Below are 20319 nucleotides of genomic sequence, written 5' to 3' on the forward strand. Positions count from 1 at the left end.
ATGGATTTTTTTTGGTCCAAATATGTATGTGCTTATAACCATGCTGCATTTTTTTTTGTAAATTCCGATTGTATCTCATCTTGCATAAGATGATGCTATTTCTGAGTGTATATTTACAGACATTTTCATTTTTACTTTCAAGAAAGTATTTTTCATTAATTAAAAAAATCCATATTCCATGACATGTAGAAATTAGTATCAGTAGATAACAGCAGAAACGATAGAGGAGAAACTCAAGTTATCATTTGATATTCATAATGTTTATAATTGAAATATAGATTACCAATAAATAAAAATGCATGCATGTACAAGTGCACATGTACAAACTCTTGAAAAGAAAAACATTTTTTTAAAAACCTACATTGTATTATATGTGTGCCTTTAAATTAGTTTTGACTCCTGGTTATTGTCTGGACACCTTGCAGATTTCTGAATTGGTTTGCCACTTCCTAGGGTTGAGAGTTTGTGACTGGCCCATGATCACCAGTTGGTTTTATGCCTAAAGCAAAACTAGAATTCATAGTCTTCTGGTTTCTAGCCTGACGCCTTTAAGAGTTCTCCCTTGTACTCTATTTCATTTATTATCTATGACAAGGGGGTGAAATACCATTGGTATGCTAACAATCTCTCTTTCATCCCCTATAAGAATCAGATAAAAGATATATGGAAGCGGAATCAGTACCTGAAGCAACAATTGGGTGAGAGTTAATGAACCGGAGTTTAATTCCAACAAAACAGAAATACTTTGAATGATTTCAGAAAAGAATCAGAATGCTATTTCTAGCACTACTTCGCTTACTAGTTCACCAAGACAGCCTCATAAAAATAATTCATGTTCTTATAACTTCCTAGTTGAAATATTATAAGGTATTCATTGTCAATCTGTCCTTGGAAATGCTGGGAGAATGCAGCTTATGTAAAACTTAAAACAGAAGAAATTGAATTAGTTTTGATTGTAAGAGACTAAATAACATCTACTTATCTTTCAGCCCAATTCTAGATGTTAATTAAAATGCTAAAAGGCTTAGGACACACTTATCTAAAAGGAACTTCTCATCTCGGACTGCCATTTCCTGTTTTGAAATTAGAAGACCCCTGTTGTTAAGGCTTGCTGGAAGCTAGATTGGCAGTAATATTACAGGTAATCTTCAAGACTTACAGGTAATCTTCAAGTTACAACCTTTTTTAGTCAGCAATCATTCAAGGTTACAACAGTGCTGAATGAAGAGATTTACACTGTTTTCAAAGTTCTGGCCATTGTAATAGCCCCATAGTCATGTAAACAAAATTTGAATGCTTGGCAGCCAGCTTGCAGATAGTACTGGTTGCAACCTCTCGTGTTGACATGATTTGCAATGGTTTATGCTGGCTTCCCACAAGTAAAGTCAGTGAAGGAGCCAAGAGGGAAGACTGCAAGTTGCCCAGGTAAGTCTGTCCCACATCTGGCCTTTCATTGCTCACTTGCACCACACCCTCTTTCTCCCTTTACTCACACATACCCCATGCCCTCCTTCCTTGGCCTCTCTGTATTTGCATGCACCTCTTTCGAGAGCCTCCCTGTGTCTATGGCAATTCTGGCAATTGCAATGGCAATCCTGGTCCAAATTGCAGTTATAATTGAAGGACTCCCTGCACTATAAATTGTAACTGGGTGAAAAGGGATAAACAAGAAGCTTCCAGCACAGTTAATCAAAATAAAAATGATAAAGTAATAAAATTATATGAATGAAATTGCAGAAAGTGAGAGTTTGGTGTTGTGGTTAAGGCACCAGGCTAGAAACCATGAGACTGTGAATTCTTGTCCCACTTTAGGTAAGAAAGCTAGCTGGAATACGCTTCTAGCTAAGATAGAAGCATAGATGATTTGCAAAGACAGGATGGTATAGGTTGGTATTATGAATGATCTGTGTAAATTAGATTTTGATATGATTTCTTATCTTTTTCTCATGCCACAATACCTTTGGCTTACTATTTCTTACTCCTTTGCATTTTGTGTAACACTGCTGACTTCGCTTCTACTTTCCTTTTTCCGCTTTTTTCCCATCACTCTAACCTAATCTTTGAAACAGAATAAAGTTTTGTTGTCTTGGCTTGAAAATAACATATTCCTTATATTGCAATATTTTTCTTAATGTATTGTTATGTGTGTATTCAATAACTCTGTAATGTATACTGTAACTATTATCTTTCTTAAAGATGCCAGAGACAACACCAAAATTTCATTCATGCAATATAAATCTGTATTTTTTTAAAGAGATATTTGAAAGTTAAGTATACTTCTTTCCTCACAAATCTGAAACACTAGTTGTTTTACAAATTGCTGACAAGACGTTTCCATATCTGCTTTTAGCCATAGACTTAACATTGCAGCTTTTCATATTTTTTAATCTTCCAAAACGAAGAAGCATTTTGCACTATCTCTCTCCTCCCTTCCCCCCACACACAAATAAAAGAGTTAACTTGCCAGGATTTTGGTTCCCCAAAGTGGAGATAATTAATACTGTAGAGATCCATATCTTCAGTGTGCCACGCAAATGTTGTTTTCCACATTCCAAAATACAAATATGGAGTGTTGACTCCCTCAATTGAGATTCCACAATCTTCTTCTACAACATCCAATATGGTATTGAGATGAGCAATATTCCATTCATTTATACCCTGAAAAGCAGATGTGAATAAAGTTGATCAATAAATCTAATATAAAACAAGCATAAAAGAATAATGCATCACTTTGGAGATCTAGTCTCCTTTTGGAAAAAGGTAGCTGTATCTAAATTGTCAATTGATTTTCTTAGGATACAAACCTGAATGATGATTTCTATGTTAGGGGCAAAAGGTGAATGAAAGTAATTTTTTAAAATAATATATCCACTAAACTACTGTAATTATTATTTAAAGTATTAACAAGAACGTCTTCTGTTAAAACCACACTTCCTAGGCCACACAAACTATTAGCTCAAGATAGTTTATAATTTTGGTTAGGGCATCATGAAAAAGATACTGAAATACTAAAAGTACTGTGAACCAAGAAAGTTTGGGAACCTTTTAACCAAAACACTGAAAGTGGTTTCCATACCAAAACTGGAAAGTTCAGTTATACCAGAGGGGGAGCAAGAATATAACACATGTACATATACATATACATATATACATATACATGAGTTTCGGGTATATACATGTTTAAAAACTAAAACCCAGATCACCGAGACTGAAAATTTTTATTTAAAACTTAGCTTTCGTCAGTCCCTGCTGACATTGTCAGAGTTCAGGTTCTTATAATCTGCTCACACTCTGCAGGGGTAGGGCAGGAGGGGAGGGGTGGAGCACCAAAATTCAAACAGCTGCCAACGAGCCCGACGGAAACAGCAGCGGAGCAATTGACCACAAGGGGGCGGGAGCTGAACAGACCCATAACACGTTCATTGGCTAAACATCTGGCATTAGAGAGATCTAAAATTTTCAGTCTCGGTGATCTCGGTTTGAGAGAGAGAGAGAGAGAGAGAGAGAGAGAGAGAGAGAGAGATGTACATGTATATAATACATATACATATATACATATACATTCAAGGTGCTGGTGATGACCTATAAAGCCCTAAATGGCGAGGGTCCGGGATATTTGAGGGAACACCTGCTACCAGCATCAAGTTCCCTTCGTCCAGTGCGCTCCCACACGGAGGGTCTCTTCAGGGTGCCGCCGGTTAAAGACTGCCGGCGGGGAAAAACCCAGGGGTAGGGCCTTCTCAGTGGGTGCGCCTGCCCTGTAGAACCAGCTGCCTGCGGAGCTTAGGACTGCCCCCAACCTCCGTTCATTCCGCCGGGACCTGAAGACCTGGCTCTTCGAGCTCTCTGGCCCAGGCTGAGAATTTTTTAATTTTAATTTTAACTGGATTTTTATTTTCTCAGGGTTCTATTTAATCTTTTTTAATTTGTTTTAACGTTTGTATTGACTTTCTTTTAAATGCCCTGTAAACTGCCCTGAGTCCTTCGGAAAAGGGCGGTATATAAATCTAAATAAATAAAGTAATATATATATATATATATATATATATATATATATATATATATATATATATGCACACACACACACACACACACACATATATATATGTTTTCTGAGGTTTTCGCGGGTGTTTGTATGTAGATCTTTGGTCATTTGGGTTTTTTCCCACGTAGAATTGGAGGTATCAGGGCAACGTTTCAACGAAATCTCATCCGTCATCCTCAGGCTGGTGACTTCAGCTTCGTCCTTCTCTTATACCTTCAATTCTACGTGGGAAAAAACCCGAATGACCAAAGATATATATGTTTAAGTATTTGTCAAGGCTTTTTGAATGGACCTTGCTAATTAACTCTTTCATTCCTGTTTTTGGCCCGACTCAGGGCTTATCCACAGGACATAGTCAACTTATGACAGCTCATTATTTAAATTGCTAATAAAGAATTTGGGAGGCTAAGATGATCATTTCGAACTCTTTATGTTCTCATCAGTTAGTCATACCCTTTATCTGAGATTCGAACCTGGGCTGATTATATATCAGGCAGTGTTTTAACTTCCTGAGCCACGGGTTCTTTCTCTCTTTTATTAGCTGGAAGGCAAGGCAAATGTATGTTTAAGTATTTGTCAAGGCTTTTTGAATGGACCTTGCTAATTAACTCTTTCATTCCTGTTTTTGGCCCGACTCAGGGCTTATCCACAGGACATAGTCAACTTATGACAGCTCATTATTTGTGCAAATTATTCAAATTGCTAATAAAGAATTTGGGAGGCTAAGATGATCATTTCGAACTCTTTATGTTCTCATCAGTTAGTCATACCCTTTATCTGAGATTCGAACCTGGGCTGATTATATATCAGGCAGTGTTTTAACTTCCTGAGCCACGGGTTCTTTCTCTCTTTTATTAGCTGGAAGGCAAGGCAAATGTATGTTTAAGTATTTGTCAAGGCTTTTTGAATGGACCTTGCTAATTAATTCTTTCATTCCTGTTTTGGCCTGACTCAGGGCTTATCCACAGGACATAGTCAACTTATGACAGCTCATTATTTGTGCAAATTATTCAAATTACTAATAAAGAAAGCCTTGACAAATACTTAAACATACATTTGCCTTGCCTTCCAGCTAATAAAAGAGAAAAAGAACCCGTGGCTCAGGAAGTTAAAACACTGCCTGATATATAATCAGCCCAGGTTCGTATCTCAGATAAAGGGTATGACTAACTGATGAGAACATAAAGAGTTCGAAATGATCATCTTAGCCTCCCAAATTCTTTATTAGGAATTTGAATAATTTGCATATATATATATATATATATATATATATATATATATATATATATATATACACACACACACACACATACACAAATACATATAAATCGTTGACACACCTTTCATGGCCCAAGCGATTGCTAATCTATGACCACCTAGTAATGAGTACTGCACAGGATTAGCTACAGTCATAGCATAATCAAGTGTAGTGGACATTGTATACTATTGCAATTATAGGAAAGTAAAAGGAAGATAAAATATGTGTGTTTTATTATTTGCATTTATGAGTAGGCTACATGCCATAAGCCTCTAATAAAAAGCTGCCCTTGCATTAGAAGTAAGAGGTCATTCAGGCTGTTTAATGTACTTTTTGAAGCCATCTCTTAAATACATACGTAACTGCAAAAACTAGTCAAGAGCACAAGCTTTAAAATTAAAATACTTGTATGGTGTTAACATCCATATAATTTTGTAAACATTTACTAGAAATCAGGGGCAAAGAAAGAACAGCAGAGATCAGTCACTCACACTGTCATTTTTTTTCCCCAATAAAAAAATATTTATGTTAAACCTGGCTGGGTCTAAAGTTGAGTCTGCAGGCACTAACAACCACAACAAGGGGGGGGGGAAACCAGGGACATTAGTAATACCAAAAGTAAAGTTGCATTTACTAAAATATGTAGTAATTGAAAGCATAATTGGAAACAAACAATATCAGTACTGAATAAATACATTTCTTCAAATATTGAGGAGCCATTTTGTAATCTTCTCTAATACGGAAGAACCAAATAAAAGATGTCCAATGATTCAGCCCTATTTGCTAGCTGCAGCAATAATAACTTTGTTCCTTCAACAATAAAATTCTTTAAACCCAAGTCTTTAAATTCTTTAAACCCAAGCACACAGCCTGTACATATGTGTGTCTTAAGAGCTTCCGAAGCAATCCAGAATAAATTCGTAAGAGCTATTTTTTATGTCTCCAGTTGTATTTCAAATGCTTTCTTGTGTTTAGTAGCTGGTCTTTTTTTTTATACATTTGAAAATCTGTCGGCTAAGGTATTGGTTAACATGAAACTGTATGGAAGACTCTCTTGACCCTCTGCTTTACTGGCAAGGTTGCTTTATGTTAGAAGAAAAACACAACCAAGTTGAAAAGATCACAAAGATTCTTATGACAAATCAAACCACCTCAGTTCTGCTGAATCCAATTAGGAATGTCATGGATTGAAATGATTTTTCTTTTTTGCGTGGAATATATATGGTAAATCTCTGAGCTACAGTCCTTCCCAATATGTTTTCAATGTCTATTCAACAAAAATATAAAACAAAGATGTTGCTTATGCTTAAATCACTTGTTGAACCACAACCATTTTAATTACTATGAGATTAACTCCAGAGGTTGCCATTTGCCCTAAGTAAAAGCCTTCTCCAAAACTCTAAATAAACACCAAAATACATATGTTGTGACCACATTTTTTAAATGTAAGCTTCATAAAATAACAGTCTTCATATATTATAGAAAATAAGTAACTTCCATTAGGATACCTGAATTGCTTTCACTCTTGGATAACACAATTCATATATGGTTTCCTGGGAGTTGAATAAACTCACCATGCACTGTTTCCTTCCTTCATTCATTTCTAAACAGCTTGCACTTCATCATTGCTGAATATAAGAAAATCCCCAATGTGAATAAATATGGGAGATCATGATTCTAAATGTAGAAGAGCACATAATACTAATACTAATGAAATCTATCCTTGTGCAAGGTTACCATCTGGTGGCTGATAAAGAAATAACCAGTCCAAAGTGCTTTTCATATTAGAATACCTGGAAATGTACAGCTGTCAGAACACACTTTGTTACTCTGAGAAGGAACTGGCTATTTAGACCATCAATCTGCTATATTTACCTGAGAAATGTGAACACTTCTGTTGAGACATCCATAAAGACCTGTTCATAATCTAGTATCTTCCATATGCTTTCCATTATTTTATTTTTTCATTACTTTCTTCTGCCAACTTTTTGTTAGATGGCATAATTTCTCATAATTATGCCATCTAATAAAATTGCATGGAGTTGTCCATAAAGTCACAGGAAGTCTTGAGTGACTTGAAGGCACGAGGAAAATATTTTAGAGACATCTGCCACTTATGCAATATGTAGATGATTACTGAGATATGAAATCATATGGAAATGATTATAGCTTATTCCTTTCAAAGAAAACACAATAATGCCTAAGACCCAATTAAAGCTTTAATTTTTGCCAGATATTGCTAAATAACATTTTTATCATAAATGTGTGGCTATTATTTTACATTACAAATGTCTACATGCAGAATACAGACTGCAAGCTCATTTCATAAAATATACCTGCACTCAAAAGAAATCAACCATAGCTATATTCAATTTATATTTCTTATTCATAGTAAAAATAATAAAACATCAGACAACTTAGGAGGATACAAATAATGTGCCTACTTCATTATATATGCTTCCATTAATATCTGCTCCATAAATTGGTGCCACAAAAGTTAAATTTTTCCAGTATTTACGTTCTAAGTCTTCAAAATCTAAATGTCTTGGAGTACAATATCTGCAACGAAAAAAGTAAAAAAGACAATGGTTTCAAAGAGTTAGTATTTATATATATAAAAACTTTGTTACTTGTATAACTAAAGAAACCTTTAAATAAACCTTAGATTAACAAAGAACACTGTGTGTATGTATTTTGTCTACATGTATATGTGTCTACCTATTAATCTTCTTGAAAAATTGAAACATTTTTGAGTCTTGTTCTATCAGCTAGTATCAACTTTACACAAGAAATAGCTCAATCTTCCAGCTAATAAAAGTTATTTACTTTAATGTTTTACACCTTGTTCTGAATGCATTTTATTACTGTTGCATATAAAATTAACAACAAACAGACCTTTTTCAAAAATTGCATAAACTAAAGAAAAAATGAAATGAAAATCCAACATAGCTGTGAAGCTTTTTCATTCTGAAGGACACTAATTGAAATATTAGGTGCTGTACCAGAATCCTAGATCTCATAGTTGATGAAAGGATGAAGGAAATGAGTTTTTTCTCTTTTCAGTAATCTTTTTTTTTCCAGCAAAATTTATTTAGATCACTTGAGAGGAAGAGAAATATTCACTGTTTTCTGCCAGTGAACTTGGTTCAGTTTCCCAAGTTCTGGTTGACAATTGGAAATGGATATTTGCTATCCTTAGTAAGGTGGGTAACTTGAAATGGCTGAGTAAATACAAATGTACTTTTCAAGTGGACAGTTATTTGAAGTTACAACTCCCAAAACATCTTAGGGAGATATTTACGAGAGCGAGATTCGAACAGCTTGATACAATGGTCAGATATGGGAGATTTCATGCTATACCGTACAATGAGCGTCTCTGCATTTGCGGAGCGGCAGAGGTAGAGGACCTGGCTCACATCCTATTTGACTGTTGTTTGTATAAGAGGGTGAGAGACAGGTATCTTGGTCTATATACCAAACGAATGACCCATTGGGATCCCCATATCAAAATAACTTACCTTATGTCCGGCCAGAACTTGAAAATAACATCCAACGTAGCACAGTATTTGAACAAAATGATCCAGTTAAGATCTGCATATGTGGGACTGATTGGGGTAGATTGTAAGGGCGACTCCGAAATATAATGTTTCCATATTTTATCTATATCTTAAATTTGCATTTTATTACTATTTTAACTTAAATTGTATTTTAATTCCATTTTAAATTGTATTTTATCAAATTCCATTTCGGATTGCTTTTATCTAGTTTTGGTGACGGTTTGTTGCTGGAACTTTGTACTTTGATATGGCCCAAGGGCTAATCAATAAAGTTGTTGGAAATGGATATTTATGAATCTACTTTCTGGGCTGCCAACAGATCATGGGTCAGCATGTACTATCATGAAGAGCTTTTCAATATGAGAATGCTTCCCATAAAGCACCAATCAACAGAGAGCTGGAACCATGACACAGGGAAGCAGCCTCTACTGCACATCACACAGATGGCTTTAAAAGATCTCATGTGACACACAGACTGGCACCTCAGTTTCCTATGTAAAACTGTTTTCAGGCAGATCATTTTTAATTCCCCTTTTCTTTTTGTCAACTGCCACTCTCTTCACACCTCTTTTCAAGTTCTCTTAATGTGTGCACCATCTTCCTTATAAAGAAGTGTTTAGTTGATTTCTTACTTTAGGAGAATGCAAGTAATTTAACATCTCTTATCACTGCTATTTAAGGGCAGTAGATACATTTCTAACATACAACGCTACAAATGCCCACCCTCAGTTCCAATTAGTACTGTTAGTTACAGGACACATCAAGAGGGTTGGTTTATAGCTGCAAGAACCTTGTCCACATGCTCAGACTACCACAACAATTGAAATAAATTTCTTGAAAATGCACATATGGTAAACTGGACATCAGTAAAGAGGAGATTGATTTTAGCTTCAAAGTACTATGACAAGAATTGTCATGGTAGGCAACTGGGGATTTACATACCTCAATCATCAAGCCACATAAACTCCACAGAAATATGTTCAATTGCCATTATGTCTAATCCTCCAAATTTATTTTCTAGTCATGATTCAGCCTATTTCACTACCACAATTTCTTTAAATAAAAGAATATACTTACTCTTAATTTCCTAATAGGAGTAAGAATTCTTTTCAAAGAATGAAATCATCTATACTTCAGGCAACTGAAGTACTTTTACTTTTCCTGAAAACTTGTTATAGAACGTAGAGCTTCAAAGTCATTAGAAAGCTGTCTAAAATTCTTACTGGTAGGGGATCTCAAAGTTGTGATGAGACCTTACTGGAGAGGGGCAAATTTGAGAGAAGTCACATTCACTCCCAATCTGCCTGAATATAGGTAGCAACTACTACTACTGGACTGGTTAAGCATTAGGTGCCAATCCTATTGCTCTCCTTTGATGGCATTTGTGCAAATCTTTCAAACCATCCAGAGAGTCAGAGCGCCATCCAAAACGACCTGCCCAGGATCAAGATGTTCTTGTCTAGTCTCACTTTCCACCTATTCCAAGGGTAGCCACATGCTTTTCTTGGAATAAGCTAAGCTATGCTGTAACAGACTAAACTGTACCAGTAATGGACTCTCAGTGGAACATCTGGAATGCTGGACCAGCAGACCTCCAGGTACAGCATCTCTCCACTTAAAAAGAAGAAGACTGTTACAAAAGTCTTTCTTAGGTTAGAGCAGAGGTAGGCAACCTTGACTCTTTTATGACTCGTGGACTTCAACTCCCAGAATTCCTAAGCCAGATTTACCCAGATGTTGCCCCAGAAAGAAGCATTAGGAAAAGTGGGAAATGAGGACCCAGATTGTTGGGGCAATAAGCTGACTTTGTAATAATGCCGCTTGGGGGGGGCCCGAAAGCCCTAATAAGCAGGCATATACATAGGATGAAGGCTATTGCTAAGCACATTGATTTGTGCCTTAGATTGTAAGCCGCCCTGAGTCTTCGGAGAAGGGCGGGATATAAATGTGATTTTTTAAAAAAACTTAAGATTAGGTAACAGCACCTCAGTCCTGGTTGGGTTGCCTTGGGCAACATTTGGGGCAGGTTGAGATTATTTCAGGAACTACTATGGTGAACACAAAGGCCACAAGGAAAGCCTACTTTGGATGCGAAGGTCTGGCTTATACAAATACAGCAGGACCACAAAAAGACCTCATTTCCATTCTGCTTGGACAAGCCAATGGTTTATTTGTAAAAGGTTCACTATTTTACGAAATCATGGCACCACATTTGAGAACTCCTGATGTAAAGTATTTTGATTTTTAAAAAACAGTATGTGAACAAAAAAAAGTAAAAGGAGTCGTTGTGGATTTTAGTCTGTTAGTCATTGCCGACTGTGGGGGGCAGTGCTCATCTCCATTTCTAAGCCATTGAATCAGAGCCATCCAAAGACATTTCTGTGGTTATGTGGTCAGCACGATGCCACGGAGCACTGTTATCTTCCCACCGAAGTGTACCTATTTATCTATTGGGATTTACATGCTTTCAAACTGCTAGGTTGGCCCCATCACATGATGCTCGGGTCTCAAACCTGGGCTGTCAGCTTTCCAGCTGACAAGCCCAGTGTCTTAACTGCTGAGCCATTGTGCCACCCCAGTGAACAAAATATCTTCTAAAATTAACATTCTGGAAATCAACAATGCCATCTTGAGAAAATAGCTTTAAGCCACTGGAATAAAATGCAACCAAAAAAAAAATACTGAAATAATACAAGAAATCTATTAATATAAACTGAATGGAAAGATAAATGAATAAATCCACCTCACATCCTTCTTATCACAGTGTGTCATTCCTAGTAAATTTTCTCTTACTGTGAATACGTTGCTTAGATAACTAAGCAGTAAAACTCAATTCATTTATTTTTCCTAATCAAGAAACATACCAAAAATCATAAGGAATAATAAATAAATCATTTATTCTGAATTTCAAGGATAAAAGGTCTGAATGCACCAGAGGACAGATATACAGGTCCCAAACAGAACATTTTTTTCCAGCTAAGTGCCCTTATTTGCCTCTATGGAGCGGTTGCTCACCATAAAATAAATGAGGCCAAGATAGCAGAAAAATATTGACTGAATTTAAATGTAATTAACAACAAATGTGGTTAATTAAATATAATTTAGATTGTGCAGATTGTGCACCTTTATGAAACAAAGTATGGAATCAATATACCTACTTGTCACTATTAGCAAGTTGCCTAAATTCTTTCACAGTCATTGGCTTTTTTTGAATGTTGTATTGAGTGAAGAGACCTGATTGACCAGTTACCATCTGTTGAATAGGAGCTGGAATCATCAGATCATCAATATCATCGTAACTTTTTCTTGGCTTCCACTCCTTAGGAGGAATTATCTAGAAATTTAGAAGGACAGAAATTTAGTTGTAAACAATGAAGAGCAAAATGTTACATTGGGAGGGTCTGTATAAGTAAACCTAGGAAGATTACCTTAAAGTTTTTATGTAAAGATATATTATATCCCCATAATATTAACCAGGTTGTTAATATAGCAATATTTGCAAACAGTTGATTATGCAATGACATAAAGGTGAATAATGTTTATGCCCATACTATTTCTTTATTTAAGGCTGTATTTTAAAATAAACAGTTATTGCCTGAAACAGTGGCCTGGATAAGCAAGACTGCTAGTTGGTAAATCTAAATGGCTCCCTGAGAGTCAATTCAAGAGAATAATGCTGAATAGGCGACTTCCGGTGGCTCCGCGGCGACGGAGACAGCCTTCCCGGGCTGCCCGCGGCTCAGCTGTTGTTTTTTCGCCCGAAACAGCGCCGATCAGCTGTTCGGGCGAAATTGAAGCCCCCTCCTCGGGAGAAGAGGAGGGGGTGAGCCCCCAGGTAGGGGTAGAGTTCTCCGGGGCCGCCTGAGCTTGGAGCTTGGGCGGCTGAAGGATTGAACTCCCCCGTAGCCTGGGCTGCTCCCAGCTGGCCAGCGTCTCTGCTCCGGATTTTATGGAGCAGAGCCAGGCGTCTGCGACCATCCCTGCTTGAAGGAGAGACTATGAAAGGAAAAGAGCAGGCAGAGCAGTACAAGAAGGAAAGATAAAGAGACGAAGAGGATTATTTTATTTTACTCTCAAGCTTGATGGACTTTGCTTAAAACTTAAAGTGAAAGTGCGTCACAATTGTAAGTAAAAGATGGCGGCTAAACCTCCCCCTAGAACTTTTCGGAGTGCTGGAAATTCTCCGGTGCAACAACAATCATTACTGCAGGCGTTGCATTCTCCTGATGTATTGACATCGAAGGATCTTGAAAAACATACCCAGTTAATTTTGGAGTCAATGGGTGTTAAATTTGCACAGATGGAGGAGAAATTGGAGAAATTGGAGCAGAGAATGGAAGAAAGGATGGAACAGAAACTTAGAGAGATGAAGGCAGACATTTTGTCCTCAGTGCATAAAGTAGCTAAATGTGTGGAGGTGCTGGATGATCAAGTGGGATCCCAGATCCCAGATGGGAGATCCCAGCTGGGTTGAGCTTCATGCATGATGGCAAAAGGTACTGTTTGGGTACTGTGAAGCAAGCGCATGATTTTTACAACAATGTTTTAAAAGTAACCCCATCAACACTTTTGGAAGCTGTAGAGGGATCTGGAGAAGGAGAATGTCAAGAGGATGAAGATGGACAGATGGACGAGAAGGGTACAGGAGGAGATCAAGCTGCAACTCTTTTGGATGATCTTAGAGAACAGAGGGTGACGCGTGCTGCCTTAAAACGCTCAAAAAAGACTAAAAAATAAGACCAGTAGAAATCTATGGAACTTCCACAATATACTTATAGTCAAGTGGTAGTTGGGTTTTTAAGAGTTTTGGGACGTTATGTATGGTAACAGAATTTTCAATTTGGAATTAATGGACACTTAACTACAGAGGAAGAGGAAGAAAGTTTTGTGGGTTAATGCGGGTTAATTTGTGTAAGAATTATCTATTATAGCCTATTTTGGCTAGAGAGGTTAATAGGGATAGGTGCTTGTGGTGTGTAAGTGAGAATATGTTTAGGTAATAGTGAATTGTGGAAGAACATAGATGGGAATGATGCTAGTTTTTTTTATTTTAGTTCTTTATACATATTTAGTATTGTTAAGGATTGGCTTACTCTATATAAGCTAGAGAGTGATGGATTTTAGAGTTTATAATTGTTAGTTTATGATTGTTTATGATTGCTTTTTAGATATATACCTTGTATTTTGCTCTGGGAAGTCGGGGGGGGAGGGGGGAGGAGGGGAAGTAGAGGGGGGGCAGGGGAGGGAGGAGGGAGAGGGGGAGGGGGGAGATAGGGGGGAGGTAGGGAGGGGAGGAGGGAGGGGGTAGGGGGTTTTTCAAAGGAAAATTGTATTTTAAAACTTTTCAATAAAAAAAAAAAGAGAATAATGCTGAATAAAGTTCAGCATTAAGTTCCCTATAGATATTAAAATATATAATGAATCTATTATATTATGTCATTGCATTTTGCATGTATAACCATCATTTGTAGCAGTACCACATTCTATGCAGCAAGAGTAAAACTGGTATGTTACAAAGAATCAATAATAAACTCAATATGAGAATATTGCTTTTTGAAAAAGCATTATTTATCTGTTTACAGGTATGTCTATGCACCAACTGTAAGATTTTATTTGGGTTTTAATCTGGTGGTTTCCAACAGCATACAACAAATGTTTCTAAATATATTTACCAGGCAACCAAGTTGGGTTTTTTTTCTGTTTTTTTCTCCAATTGCTTGACATGGTTCAAATAGAAAGAGCAAGTGAGGAAAGCAACCGTTTTACCGGTTTTCGAGTGCTGCTGATGTTACAGGCACGCTAAGCAGCTGTAAGGCTGACAACGCTGAAAGGCAGCAGAGTGGTTGCCGAAAGAAAGCCTCCCCACGCGGCTTTCAAAATGACGGCCACAACGAGCGCACTGCGATAAGTGAAAGAGGCCTGGGGCTTCTTGAAGACTGCAGGTCAGTAAGAGCTTTGCAGCTCCGAAGGGAGAGAAAAAAAATGCTAAGCGGTTAGGCGCTGCGCTAATCACAGCACAGAAAGCGAAATGAAGAATCCACAAATGGGAAATAAACCATACAACCTGCTCTGAATTCAGTCTGGGAGCCAAAATTATCACGTCCTTTCTGGGCACAGACTAAGTCGTGACTGGGAGGTGTCCTGGCCCAGGAGAGGCGTGGCAAGTTTGACAGACTTAGTCTAATTGGGCAGGAAGAGAAGACAGAGTTAACCCATTCGTGGATTCTCTATCTATCATGCTGGAGAAGAAACTGATTTATGCTGATGAAACTAATTTATATTTACAGTGATGCACTCCTTGCTCAAGAAGCCTAACTTGATGCAACTAATTTCCCTTTTTGGGTTGGTGGTGAAGGTTGTGGAGAAAATAGTGATTGTATACTGCAAAACATGCTAGAGGAAGTAGATTATTTAGATCCTTGTTATTCAGGAGTCAGACCTGGATGTGGCATAAAAACCATGTTGGTCCTGCTTGTAGATGACATTTGGAGGGACTGGGATCATTAGGGGAGTGCAATGTTCTGAATCCTCCTTTATCTCTTGGCAGCTTTTAAGTATCATCAACCATTGTATTCTTCTTGATTGCTTCAAAGAGATTGGGAGGAAGGCATTGTTTTATAGTGGTTCGCTTTCCTATATTGGTTCAAACCCAATCAATGGTGGTTGGAGAAGAGAAACCCAAATGGGTATTTGGCAAGAAAGGTTGTAAAATGGAGCAAGACTTACTTAACAGTACCAAGAAATTTCTGCTTGAGAATTATCCAAGTGTCCTGCTCAATCTTATATCTATATTCAGCTACTAAGAAAAAGAAATCAGATGCACTTCTTTCTTGTGATTTTGGGATTAGATCTCAGCAGAACCTATGAGTATTTCCACAATGCAAAAGAATAAACATGGGAGAAAAGCTGAAACTAAATAAAAACAAAATGGAACTGATAGTAATTCCAGAGGCCATTTGGAACTGGTTGCATCCCTTCTTAAGGATCAGACTTATTATCTGGGCTTTTTATGGATCCAATACTTTTGCTAGACAAACACATAATACTGTTTGGATTATTCTAATACATTGCTATGAGACCTAATAAATAACAAGATATTGGTAGTGGGTTATTGTGTTAAAAATAGAACTACTAAGTAAGTATAATATTATATAAACATTTAGCAGAAGCTTTTAATATGTGAAAACAGATAGTTCTCAATTTACGACGATAACTGAGCCCAACATTTCTGTTGCTAAGCAAGACAACTGTTAAGTAAGTCTTGCTCCATTTTACAACCTTTCTTGTCACAGCTGTTAAGTGAATCATTGAAATTGTTAAGTTGTTAAGTGAAGTTGTTAAGTTAAGTTGTTAAGTGAAGTTGTTAAGTGAATCTGGCTTCCCCACTGACTTTATTTGTCAGAAGGTCACAAAAGATGATCACATGATCCCAGGACACTGCAAAACTCATAGCAGTAGCAACAGCAATAGCATTTAGACTTATATATTGCTTCATAGTACTTTACAGCACTCTCTAAGAGGTTTACAGAGTCAACATATTGTCCCCAACAATCTGGGTTCTCATTTTACCAACCTCAGAAGGATGGAAGGCTGAGTCAACCTTGAAGTGGTCAGGATTGAACTCTTGGCAGTAGGCAGAGTTAACCTGCAATTCTGCATTGTAACCACTGTGCCACCACAGTCGAATGCCAAGCATCCAAATTTTGTTCACATGACCATGGGGATGCTGCAATGGCCGTGTGAAAAATGGTCATAAATCACTTTTTTCAGTGCCGTTGTAATTTCAAGTAGTGACTAAACAAACTGTTGCAAGTCAAGAGCTATCTGTAATGTAGTAACATTCCTCCATGTACAGTATTTTTTTAAAAAAATACCTTTGCCAAACCAGCACGATGAGCACCTTTTGATTCCATATACGCCAAGTACTTGTTAAAATCCTTGAATTCATCCATTGTCGGTTGGAATGTCATAATTTTACAGCTTGGATTTGGAGGGGAGTCCAATGATAGAGCAGCCATGGCTGCTCAGCGTTACACCTGCTAATAAGAAAATACATATTTACTATTATTTGCTCTGTTTGAACAAAACATGTTATGAATGGATTTTATCTAAATTTAAACTTACATTCTTAAATTTCTGTTTTTACAATGATTTTATACAATATCTTCAAGATAATATGAAGAGGCCATTAAAACAACAGACTGTAGTTAACAGCCGGAGACTCTAAAATTTAATCACCATTAATTCCATTACTTTACATCTAAACCTTCAGTATAATCCAATTCTACATGCAATTATGTTTATCTAGGATTCAGTTTTTAAACAAAGTCTCCCAGAATCCTCAGATCATTTTTGTGGGCCTTAGTACTTTATTCCTATGTGTGCTATAGTCACTTTGGGACATAAATACAGAGATTCAGTAAGCTAGTCTAAAGAAGAATGTTAGATCACCTCCAGTTTAATCCAGTCTTTGGTGTAGAATTTTACATTTCAAATGGAGAGATTTAACTGAACCATGCACAGGTTTTCTATTCTCTGTAATAGTTGAAATATACCTTTTATGCTTGGAGGTTGGCAGATGGTATGAAAAAAATAATTTCTGAAAATTCTTCTATAATGGCCATTGCAGCTACAGAATTTGCCTTTGAACCTATCTGAATGTATTCTATAGAATATTTTAAAAAGCTTTCCACAAATGAAATACCATAGTCTTGCCATATTTTTGAAGGAGATCGGAATTACTAGATCCATAAAGTAAAAAAGCAAATGCAAAATTGTTATATAATTCCTGTGGTTAAGAAGTCAAAGTATTTTAAGTACTGTATATTAAGTAAGGAAGATGGGAGGAGATATAATTTTTACCTGCCAATTCTGCTTTTTCTTCTATTTCAACTCAGTTTTCTTCTGCCCATGAATTAGGAAAGAGATGAAAGAAAAAAGAGAAATAAAACATTTACATTAATGCATAAGTAATAAAACTTCCACAGATTTTCAATATATAAAATTTTCTTAATTTAAAATGAGTTCATAAAATTGTCCTAAATTAAAAAAAACAAACTAAAAGCACTCAGCAGAACCAAACAAGCACTCTACAAAACCAGATAACAGAAACAAGTAAGAGCAATTTGAAATTACATCAAAGATTTTGTAACGTCAAAATAATTAACTCTGATTTGTCAGAAATAATGTACAGGTAGTCCCCAACTTACAACCATTCATTTAGTGACTGTTTGAAGTTACAACGGCACTGAAAAAAAGACTAATTACTAATCCTCACATTAACAACTGTTGCACCACCTCTCAAGATCACATGATCAAAATTTGAGACTTGGCAACTGGCATGTATTCACAACAGTTGCAGCCTCCCAGAATCACGTAATCACCATTTGCAACCTACCTAACTGGCTTTTGACCAGCAAAGTTAAGGGGGAAAGCCAGATTTGCTTAATGGCTATGTGATTTACTTTAACAACTTCAATGATTTGCTTAACAATTTTGACAAAAAAGATTACAAAATCATGATTCATTTATCAACTGCCTTGCTTAGCAATGGAAACTCTGGTTGTAACATGAGGACTATCTGTAACTGATGCCCAGCAAATTTATAAAATTATTTCAATATCTATCTGATTTGATTAATGCGCTTGATTAAAAATTGACATCTTACATATAAGTAGCAAAAGTTACTTAATTTTAATTTCTTCACTATTCTATCATAGCAATGGCAAAAAAATCATGTAGTTAAATGCCAAAGCTGTTTTGATAACCGCTAGGATATGGGAACTGAAAAAATAACAAGAATAACTTTATGATATGTATTTTATATATTTGTATCTCTTTTCTATTTAAAACTAAATAGATAAATCTATTTAAACTATTATTATATCAAAAACACTCAAGACGTCTAATTTAATCCTAGCAGTCTCTGTTCCCACTGACCTTACAGTTATGGTGATTGTCCCAGTCTCTCTTAAACAAGACATAACAGGCCCCAGATACTATCTAGTTCCATATTAAGTAGTTTGATGCAGCACAAATCAACTCAAGCATAGAAGCAGTAGTCTAGTTTCAAGACTATTTGCCCATAAAAACGTCTTCCTTTGCTTATGTCAGGGGAGTCAAACTCGCAACGTCACGCAACGTGTCGCGACATATCGCAACTATTTGGCCATTGCCGGCAATGGAGTGGGCATGGTTTTGCTATGATGCATCCGGCCCGTGGGTTGGCAGTTTGACACCACTGCCTTACGTGCTGACAAAATGGCAGGAAAAGTTGCAGACTGTCCTCATTCCCAATTTCCTTTGATAGCCTCTGGTATCCTATTTATTTACTTAGGTAGTGCAGAGCATCCAAACACTGATAAATACAATGCAATATAACAATAAATGATAATATTATACAGTTTATTCTTCTGGATAAAACCTGAGGGTTGTGAATGAAGTTAAAACACCTGAGCATTTCTATTCCTGAGAGTTTGGATACAAACTCCCCGTGCCTTGTCTTAGAGATAGCCTAGTTACATATTTTCATACCAGAGCCTCCAGTTTAGGCCCAGGTTACTCCAAATGTTTTCCTGCAGAAACTGTGCCAAGATTCTGGGGAGATGAGTGACCTACAGGGCTTCAACTGGCTTATTGCTAGATTGCTCCTCTCATCTGGCCACATGTAGCTCCTTGGCCATTCCTCCTTTGGCTATCGAGAGAAAAGCACTGGAGGAATACACCAAGAGTAAAATATCTTGTATCATTTCTTCAAAGTTTTTTTGTAAATCTATTTGAACTGTATTATTTAAATATTCTGAGCATTCCAAAAACAAAAAAATCTCAAACATAATTATCTCTTCACTAATATTTTTGTATTTTCATGAATTAATACATATTTAAGCAAGAAGCAAATAGACACAGAACAATAAGTCCAGGCAGATGCTTTTTCTGTGTTTACCCTACATTTTTAATACGCTGATTTTTATTGAGTGATTTCATATAGGTTGTGCATTTCTATCTGTATCAAGTCAAAGATATTTATGCAGCCTTGCCTCTTTAGCAGAAGTAAGGAAATATAATTTAGTATGTGACCCACATTAAACACCTCTCAGTATTCCTTGGTTCAGTCCATAGTTTCCAGAAATACTATGAATAAGTGGTACACAAAATCTGCAATGATATTAGTTGTTTCCTCCTAATTATCTGTTTGCATTTTCAATGAATTTATGAACACTTTTCAAGAAACACCATATATTGAGAATGTAGTATGTACAGTAATTTATCTGTACAAATGTATATTAGCTTTATTTCTCATGCAACCCTAAAGAAAAGGCTCTGAATGTGTTCTAATAAACACTAGAATCCCAAAATAATCCTTCAAGGATCTAAAGAGTTAGAAAATTAGAATAGATCTTAGAATACCCACAACTGAGATGCCGACTGGCCAATTCATTTCAAATTTATTAATAATGGAA

At 36.5% G+C, this 20319-nt stretch overlaps 1 protein-coding gene across 5 annotated transcripts in view; it reads right to left on the reverse strand.

Annotated features, from left to right (window-relative positions):
• The window catches only part of KDM4C (lysine demethylase 4C), a 205499-nt gene that overhangs the window by 171257 nt on the left and 13923 nt on the right, over positions 1–20319 (reverse strand). For all 5 annotated transcript variants that reach the window (XM_083352535.1, XM_083352537.1, XM_083352536.1 and 2 more), the window contains exons 2-6: positions 17723–17764; positions 16735–16899; positions 12019–12194; positions 7748–7862; positions 2465–2658 (exon numbers count right to left, since the gene is read on the reverse strand). In XM_083352535.1, the coding sequence (XP_083208661.1) occupies positions 2465–2658; positions 7748–7862; positions 12019–12194; positions 16735–16878 (629 nt within the window). In that variant the 5' untranslated portion in view covers positions 16879–16899; positions 17723–17764. The remainder of the gene's footprint in view (positions 1–2464; positions 2659–7747; positions 7863–12018; positions 12195–16734; positions 16900–17722; positions 17765–20319) is intronic.

This window comes from Vipera ursinii (assembly GCF_947247035.1).
Source record: "Vipera ursinii genome assembly, chromosome: 2".
NCBI lineage: Eukaryota > Metazoa > Chordata > Lepidosauria > Squamata > Viperidae > Vipera > Vipera ursinii.